At 52.0% G+C, this 9,447-nt stretch overlaps 1 protein-coding gene across 2 annotated transcripts; it reads right to left on the reverse strand.

The window, feature by feature from the left end:
- Positions 1–350: 350 nt before the first annotated feature.
- Positions 351–8,640, reverse strand: NKX2-2 (NK2 homeobox 2; the record flags this gene model as incomplete). Of its 2 annotated transcripts, XM_080931170.1 has the most annotated exons (3): positions 351–526; positions 7,133–7,444; positions 8,382–8,640. In XM_080931170.1, the coding sequence occupies 3 exons, from the start codon at positions 8,638–8,640 to the stop codon at positions 351–353; spliced, it is 747 nt and encodes a 248-aa protein (XP_080787296.1). The 2 variants fall into 2 exon arrangements, with proteins under 2 accessions (XP_080787296.1, XP_080787295.1); XM_080931169.1 differs by lacking the exon at positions 351–526 and having other exon boundaries at positions 6,882–7,444.
- Between the last annotated feature and the right edge of the window lie 807 nt (positions 8,641–9,447).

A 9,447-nucleotide genomic window follows, 5' to 3' on the forward strand; every position in this document is an offset into this window, starting at 1 on the left:
TGTTGGTGACCTCAGAGACCTGCCATTTGCTCTTAGCACTTTATGAAGAAAGGCTCCAGGTTGCCACAGATAAAGAAGAAGAGGCAAAAAGAGATCACTCCTATGGCTTCCAGTTGATTACCAACAAGTGTCAGGCTATTTTTATTAGAATAAATTGCATTTTCCTGGCATAGAAAGCATTCTGGAGAGGTGGAAATATATGCCTGGATTGGGTGGTGGCAGTAACAGAGACATTTGACATCCACAAAGCAGATGAAAGAAAAAGGCTAGATGCCATCAGCCTCTTCGTCACACTCCAGGGGACAAGAGCAAAGCCAAAGAATTGTAATTCTTTCTTTGGCATTGCAGTTCTACTGTAAAGAGACTCTACCCAGATATCCCTCAAAGGCACAGATGGCCAAACTCTGCTCCCAGGCTTGAGTCAGTCGACCGACCAGAAAGTCTTTTCTTATCCAACCGCGCCACCCAGCGGACACTATGGGAACCGCAGCCTCGATCCCGGAATCCCTCCATCGGTTTTGAAATGCGGTTTAAGAAAGATAAAACAACAACAACAACAACAACAACAATAATAATAAAGATATCAGTGTCTGCTCCGAAAAAATGAATCATTAGGCAATTTCTTCACTGTATGAAATCCGTAGTAGAGTTCTAGATGGTCTGGATACTGTGCGGGTAAGCTATGGTGATGAATGCCTATATACATGTATCTATATACACACATACACACATGCACACACGCACACCCACACATGTTTTTCCTAGCTCATGATTTTTAGAATTATTGTATGTCTGTCAGGGAGTGGTGTGACAATTTGTTTTCCTCCCTGCCTGCTGCAGATACCCACAAACACGCACACATTTTATATATGTGTTGCTGCAGGGACTGTGGCGAACCGAACAACAAAAGATCAAATCTAGTCCAAGAGAGTGGTCAAGATGCTCCTAGGTTCCCACAGCACCCAGTTTTACAGTAAATGGCTTTTAAAGAAAAAAAAAAAAAAAAAAAAAGATCAGTGTCTGGAGCTACAAGGTGGATTGATTTCACGTTTGTTGTTTGTTTTTGTTTGAGGGGAGGGCAGGGGTTTTCAATGATGGGGAGATGCTGAGGAGTATAATCTTCTTGGCTCCCACTCTACCACTGTACCTCCAACTTCTTGGAAAGGCACCCGCGTGTGGGCGGGGAGGGACGGCACCCAGACTCGTGTGCCCCTTTCATTTTGGATTTCCCACCCCACACCGCTGCCTCTGTGTAGTTTAGGTCTTGGCAAGGAGTTGGGGTACTTTTAGAGGAGGGGGTGTTCCTGCTCCCTTTTACTCACCCCCCCAAGCGTCCATGAGACGTGTCCCCCTGGTGGTAAAACCCGGCTACTGAATAGCATGCGGTGTCAGGCAAAGGCGTGTCTATAAAAGCCTTTCTGGATTGTAAGATGCACCACAACGTAATTGGATTTGAGAGATAAACAGGAGCACGCGGAGGCTAAATTACATGCTGGCCAAAAGACGATTTCTTAGTCCTGGTACCTCCTGCAAAAGGAGGAAAGGTTGGACCGAAGTCAGAATTTCTCTTGACTCTCCAAAAACTTGGACAACATCTCTTACACTCTTGCTGAGCTACCCTCCCCCTGCAGCCATGTAAAATGGTCCGAGACAGTTTAGGGTCGTGAAGACAGCGCCTGAGTGCTATAAATGGGAATTCCTAAGGGTCAGCACACTCCTGGCACACAGGATCACTTTGCTGAGGTCTACGAGACTGCAAGGGGCGCAGAAATGGAGGGACGTGAGGATTACAGCCTAGGAAAAGCAATGGTGACGTCCCCTGAGGACGCCAGGCCAGCCGGAGACGCAGTAGATAGAACAGCTGCTCCCTTAGTAAGACACTAACTCTAGTTTCGAGCCTCATTGCCCGTCGTAGCAGGCAGACATAGGTCAATGGGAGTATCACTGCATCCGGGTGTGTTCCACGGACAGAGGGACTCGGTGGGTCGCTTAAAGAGAAAAGCGCTCGGACGCCTCCTAGCGGCCACACACGAAAATCCTAGCTTTTCCCACCCCACGTGGTTCGCTGAGCAGAGGAACCGTTCACTTGCAAGCCGGTTTTTCCGCACTTGCTCTGATGGCGGCGCTGAGACCTATTCGTCTCTTTTAATAACTATGCCCTGGAAGGGGAAAAAAATAGAGGCTTTTAAAATCCAGACTCTGTGTGTGTGTGTTTGTGCGTGTGCGTGCGTGCGTGCGTGCGTGCGTGTGTGTGTGTGTGTGTGTGTGTGTGTGTGTGTTGGGGTGTTGGTGAAAGCAATAAAACCCAGATCGCTTCCTCAGCGAGATAGCAGAAGCTATAATGCTCCGAGGGGATCAGGGTTTATTTGCAGATCCTGGATAAAAGATGATTTATCGACGAGGTTTAGAGTGTCGCTGTGCCTGGCCTCTCGGGAAGCCACAAGTACACATTTCCTGAAATACTACCCAACACAATATCTAATCCAATGCCACTTAAGACTGGGAAGGGAATGCCAGCATCCCACAAGTTTGCACCCAGCTTCTAAGTTCGAAGTGGAGAGGAAGCACCCCTCCCTGGAGGGGTCTAGGGCACCTTACATTTCTTCCGGGGGCCCTTGTCTTCTGTCCAAGTGATCACTAAATGACGGGCCCTAATAAATACGTTTGAGAAATGTCCTTACTCTTGGCAAATATTGGATTAGCTTTTCAATGACCAGGCTCTTGAAAAGGCTGGAGAAATCCATGCCAGGTCTCAACTAAGCCCAACAGTCAATAGGTAAGGAAAATAAGTTATTTCCCGGCGGGCATGGGCAGTGTTGAGAAGGGGAGTGTTCACTCTCTGGAGCTATCTACATGATGGCATTTCAAAGCACCAAGGGGACAGAATTTGAAGTAATGTGACACCTTCATCAATTCAGTGGTGCTCGCACAGAACCGCCCTACTTTCTGTAGAGAACCAGATTTGGCTTCTATCTTATTTCCACAAGGCAGTCTGAACACTTTTTGCTTAGAAAAAAAAGATGTTGCTTATATGGGTGGTGTGTGTGGAGATTGTACTCAGACTGCTTAGGGAAGGCCACACCGGGTGCAGGAGACATTGAGAATTAAGGAAGGAGTCTCTTCAGGTGAAGGGGGAGGGCTGTGGGTTAAGTTTCTGACCCTGTTTTTCTGTGGCACTAAGATGCCCCTCTTGGCTAGCTTTGGTAATCACGTGGGGCTGCAAACCGCCTTGGGACTGGCTGCAGCTGCAGCCTAGCTGGGCTGAGAAGCTCCCTGGGTTGTATCCTCTTGGGCCTTTCCAGAAGTATGTAGACGGCCCCTTTGACCACCAGGCCATGGGTGCATAAACATGTATGGCTTACATATATCCTGAAACCCTAAAAAAACCAAAGTATCAACTAGCTCCTGAGCACCCCAAACCTGTCCAGTGGCTTCAGCATGGGGCAGCCTGCCATCAGAGCCTAGCTGTCATTTCAGATATGGTGAGCACTAGGGGCTTAAACCGTCTGTCTGTCCGTGTGTGTGTGTGTGTGTGTGTGTGTGTGTGTGTGTGTGTGTGTGTGTGAGAGAGAGAGAGAGAGAGAGAGAGAGAGAGAGAGAGAGAGAGAGAGAGAGAGAGAGAGAGAGAGAGACTGACTCTGTGTCATGGGGCCTAGGCAGGGCAAGCGCCCTCTGAAGCCATCAAAGACAGGGTGGCTTTTTCCCCTCCTCCATCCTCCTCCCCAATAGATATAGCACGAATTTTTAATGCGTCTTCCTTTCACAGACAACAATACAGGGTTTGAAAGCCGGACACAATTTGGGTTTTGTGCGGGTCCCTCCTCGCGCTCCCTCGGCCCAGCTGGCCATATGGAATCCAGCATGGAGTCCGCGGATCACAAAGGGACCCAGTGACAGGCTCAACAAAACCCCAAGGAGACTTCTGCCTGACTCCGGGATTCACTGCCCGTGATAAGCGCGCTGAATGGTGCGGGTGGGGGGCTGGGGGGCTTCTCTCTTCCCCTCTCTGTCCCCTGCGATCTTTTCTCTGTCCCTTTTTAATATGCACGCCTCTAACATCTCCAGCTCCTAGCTTTCCCATTGTGCGGTTTTGTGCGGCCCTCTGTAGATTGGGCGAAGATAGACTGCCGAAGCGGACCCTGCGCGGGGTGCGCTCCCAGGGCGCTAGGGTTAGGGCCACACAAGGCTCCACGGGCGTTTTTATTGACTCCTTGGGGACCCGAGGACAGAGAAGGGCGGGCGCACAGCCCACCTCCAAGGACTCCTGAGCAGACATACTAAGAATGCAGGGCCTCAACCTGCCAGGCAGTGGAAACCTGCAAGAGTTTGGGCTTTAAAAATCCCCTGTGAAGGTCTGAGAACTCTTGTGATTGTGGCAGAACCTGGATCGTGAACACCCAACACTCATCTTTCCTGGACTGCCCAACAGATCTCCAGATGACCATAGAGGCCTGGGGCGTAGGAGAAGTTACACATAGTATAGTGAGTGGTTGGTTCCAGGGCAGGTTGGGCCTTTACACAGCAAACATAGGCAGTGAATTCTCTGCCTTTTACAAACAGCAAAACAAAACCCCACAGTTTTCGAGTTTGTGTGTAGAACAAAGGGGAACTTTTCAGTATTTAGGGAAAACTGTCCCCTTCCTGGAGTTGATGGGAAAGGACCTGTAGGGGGCTATTAGAATTGCCCTCAATGATGGAATACAGTGTAATCACAGCCCTGGGTGTGTTGTCCCAATTTGGTCACAAGGATAATCATGTTTGTTTTAGATATTGAATTAAATCTGATCTCTGATCAACTGGACAGGAGAGAGTGAGAGTGAGAGAAAGAGAGAGAGAGAGAATCAACTGGAATGTCTCTTTTGCCAGGCCAGCTGCCTCCTTACCTTCTAGCTTCACTGCTGGAGCTCTGGAGGACTACAGACAGGCTGACTTTCAACCTCCTGCAATCTCAGAGATCACGGAGCCACAGTGAGCCGGTGTGTGCCCCCTGAGATGCTAGCCCGCAGGACCAGTGTGCTCTAGTTTCAAGTGACGGGATCAGTTCTCAGTGGAGGAAGGGAGGACTGCAACCGCTGCTGTGCCTTTGCCTGTCCTCCTACCGGAGCCCTGGTGGCAGGAGTTCTGCTCTACTCCAAACCTGTGCTTTCTAACCATCCGCCCAGAGCCGCGACTAAGAAACCAAGAACTCTCCAGCTCCAAAAAATCCGGTGCCAGGACAACGGGATGGAAAAGGCGGGGCATCAGTAGTGAGAAGGCTGTGCCTGGGATGTAGCTCTACATCCCTGGCTCCTGGAACTAAGAAGTTTGGAGGAAGGACCAGCAACACCTGGTTCTGCACTCAGGACCCAGCCAGTTTCTATCGACAGGCAAAGCTTCAGAAACTCTAATATTAGCTCTCTCACCCTTCATCACAGCGCTCAGGCCTTCAAGAGGTCAACTAGGCCTCAACGCAGATACTGAGAAAGAGGCGCAAAGAGAAAGCCATCAGACTCAACTTCAGACGCCCCCCACCCACCCAAGCCCCTTAGCCAGAGGTAAATTAAACATAACAAAGTAATAGCCATCAAGTGTAGTGGTTTCAACAGCTTTTCAGGCTGAAGGATCTACTTGTAGATTTGGGCGAACGAGGGGGGTTTGCTCTCCTGGCTTGGCTTTACCCAAAGTCTCTTTCCCTCCCCCTGTTGGAGATTCAAAGAACGCACAGAAGCCGGAGCCCAAGGCCAAAACGGACTTTGGACCGCTGGTTTGCAGGCTGAAGGCCCCGCTGCTCTGGTCCAGCACTTACTCTGCCCCGTCTGCCCGCGTGAGGCCTACGTGCGCTCCTTCACCTTCTGGGTAACCCGCGGCCACTGGGCTGCGAGAGGAAACGCCAGTAGCAGCCCAGGACACTGCCTGCTCAGGCTCCAGACTGAAAGTTGACCGCACCCGGCCGGGAGACAAAGTAACAAACTAAAGAACTGGGCTTGTTTTTGTGTTTGTTTGGTTGGATTTTTTTAAACACAGGATTTTTATTAAAATTCTCATTTAAAAAAATCGAAAGCTTTCAGCGCCCGGCGCTCTTGGGGAACCACGTGGAACTGCTGAGTTCCAAGCTCCGGGGCTTAGGGGACGGAAAAGGGGGCCCGGGGGTCTTTTCCCTACACATATTTTTCCTTTTCATAGTTGAAAAATGTTTGCACTGAACAAATTAAAAATAAAATAAAAATTAAAAAACCGATGCAACTCAAACAAACCCAAAACAAACGACAAAGAGAGTCGGGCCCGATGGTGACACAGGCCCATCCAGAACGCCATTTGGCAACGATAACTAGCGATATTTACAACGAAGAGCGAAATTTCCACCAGTTGTCAGAACGTGTACATGGTCATAAATATTTAGCATTTTCTTATAAAAAAGAAATCCTCTATATTTTAAAGTGTTCTCCACTTGCTTTAGAAGGCTGACAATATCGCTACTCACACAAACATAGTTTACAAAATTCACGAAAGCAGTGCGGGGGGGGGGGTGTTGTGGGGTGGGGTCTGGCTGGTCCTTTCTCTTTTCAAGTGACAACGTTAACGTTGGGATGGTTTGGTCCCTTCGGGGAGAGGCAAAGAAGCGAAGCTGCACAAACATTCTGTAAACAGGGCTTAGAGTTCTACCCTCTCCAGAAGTTCAAAGGAGAGGGCGATGGGGCAGAGTCGATGGGACCTGCCACTCCAGGAGGCACAGGCAACCTTCCGGTGCCTCCTCAACTGAGCCGAGAGTCCAACTCGACTCTATAATAATAATTATAATAATAATAATAACAACAACTGTGGTAAGGATTGAGTCCTCCTCGCCACTGCCGCCGCTGGGGTGGGGCCAGGGCCTAAGGCCTCCAGTCTTGGAGGGGCGGCGCTCACCAAGTCCACTGCTGGGCCTGGACCAGGGGGTGTGCTGTCGGGTACTGGGGGGTGCTGGCCGAGCTGTACTGGGCGTTGTATTGCATGTGCTGCAGCGACTGCGCGCTGTAGGCGGAAAAGGGGATGCCTGCCTGGAAGGTGGCGGCTGCCAGGTCCTGGGCTTTGAGCGCGTGGCACGGTTTGCCGTCCCTGACCAAGACCGGCACTGCCACACGGCGCGGCGAGGGCAGAGGCGTCACCTCCATACCTTTCTCAGCCCGGGCACGTTTCATCTTGTAGCGATGGTTCTGGAACCAGATCTTGACCTGCGTGGGCGTGAGACGGATGAGGCTGGCCAGGTGCTCGCGCTCGGGCGCCGACAGGTACCGTTGCTGCCGGAAGCGCCGCTCCAGCTCGTAGGTCTGCGCTTTGGAGAAGAGCACTCGGCGCTTCCGCTTCTTGCCGGCGTCCCCCCCGCCGCCCTGGGTCTCCTTGTCATTGTCCGGTGACTCGTCAGCCGAGGGCTCTGGGGACTTGGAGCTCGAGTCTTGGGGGGGAGCGCTGGCCGCCAGCCCGTGCACTGGGGGGAGGGGGGAAGAAAAGCGCATCAGGCGCCTGGAGGCCAAGTGCCACCTGGGCCACCCGGAGTCCCAGAGATCTTCCGTGGGCCCTTGGCCCGCTGGACCATCCCAGACTCGCTGCCTTGGCAGTGCTTCCCGCCCGAGGAAGCCGTCGGGGTCCGCTAGAGTTCAGAGGAGAGCCTGCACAGCGGGAGCTCTGAGGCACAAGTTTCTAGGGGTTCCCACTATTCTGGAGAATTCAGTGCGAAGTAGAGTGTGGACGGTCATTGAGGGTTAAGGGCTCTGGTCCCCTTAAACTGTTTCCTCTCTGGAAGGACGTGGGCAGATTTTTAAAAGGAAAACCTCACAATCCCAGCATTGATGGGCTTGGCGGGGTAAAAAGCAGGTTTGGGGGCTTTCGCTTTTACTTTCGGGCTCTCTGGAGGGACACACACACACACACACACACACACACACACACAGCCCGCGCTCACCTCGCACAGTTTTTTGTTTTGTTTTTTTACAGTCATGCAGGGTCAGGGATGAGCTATTGTACCCAAAGCATCCTCCACCCTCTACAGCTTGCCCGACCCTGACCGGGGATCCCTGCTCCAGGGAGAAAATTCAATTCCTCTGGGCCATCTGAATCCAGGGTTCTCTGGCCGGAGCCCTAAGTCGAGTTGACATCTCTAACCAGCTCTTAGAAAGCGTCTCCCTTGTCCTTTGCTTGAATTTCTCCCGTGGAAAATAAATGACATCAAGTATTTTGCAGGGACTAGGGAGGGGTGTCTATAGAGGAGGGAAAAGGACATACTAAGCAAATGTTTCAAAATCTAGGGATCGGGGTGGGACTTGGATGTTAAATGGCTTCTTCCCCTTAACTCCCAGCGTCCACCCGGGTTACTGCCTCAGCAATGAAGGCAGCCACAGCCGCTGCGGCCAAGTTTCGCTACTTACGGGAGTACTGGAGGCCCTCGGTGCTGGCCAGCCAGCGAGTGTAGGGGTTGTCGCTGCTGTCGTAGAAAGGGCTCTTTAGGGGCAGGCTCTGCACAGCGTCCAGGGCGCTCTGCCCTAGCGGCCCGGCCCTCTTGGCGGGCTCCGGCCCATCGCTTTCCTCCTCCGGCCCTTCGGCCACCGAGCCTTCTTCATCGTTGGTATCCGGAAGGTCCAAGATGTCCTTGACTGAAAACCCCGTCTTTGTGTTGGTCAGCGACATGGTTCCGGACCCCGCAATTTATGCCACAAAGTTGTAGCCTCACTTGGTCAATTCGTGGCTCTCCCCTACCCCGGCGGGCGGGGGAGGGGGGTTAAGGAAAGGAATAGGGGGAGGGATGGGGGATGGGTTTTAATTATTGGGATAATTATTACTTAAAATGAGAGGACACTGTGGGAAAAGGGAAGGGGGAAAAAAATAAAGCCCACCCGGTGCCTCTCTTCTCGGAAAGCACGCAGAAATGTAGGCTGTGACTGGTGGCCTGCGCACCCAGCGCCGCGAGGCCTCAGTTTGTAACTCCAGGAGAGGTGCCAAGGTGCCGTCAGCTCCGGCTCCGGCGGCCGCTCCGCGCGCGGTGGCGGCTGGTGGCGAGGAAAAAATGGGCCATTGCCCGAGCGATCAGTCCATATAAGGCTGGGCTCCACTCACGAACCTGGGGAGGGGGGAGGGGGAGAAAGAGGGAGGGAGGAAAAGAGGGAGGGGATCGAGGGAGCGAGAGAGGGGTGAAAAAAAAGGGGGGGGGGGAAGAGACATTAAAACCGCAAAGGTTGGCCACGTGTGGGCGGGTCTTGGGAGTCAAGTGGATGAAGACAGTATTTGCAGATGTGAAATTGTGGGTTTTGGGGAGCTCTGCGCTCCCAGCCAACGGCCCTCTAGAGCAAGATGAGAGGTGTAACGTGTCAATTAATTGCAAAGATGGGGAGAGCTTTTTTTCCTCCCTCAGTATTTACATACAAAGGACCACCGCGTCACTCGCGAGTCCACACACTTGAAAGAGCCGTTTTAACAAATTGCATCTTAAGGGAGGGG

This window comes from Micromys minutus (genome assembly GCF_963924665.1).
Source record: "Micromys minutus genome assembly, chromosome: 17".
NCBI classification, from domain to species: Eukaryota; Metazoa; Chordata; class Mammalia; order Rodentia; family Muridae; genus Micromys; species Micromys minutus.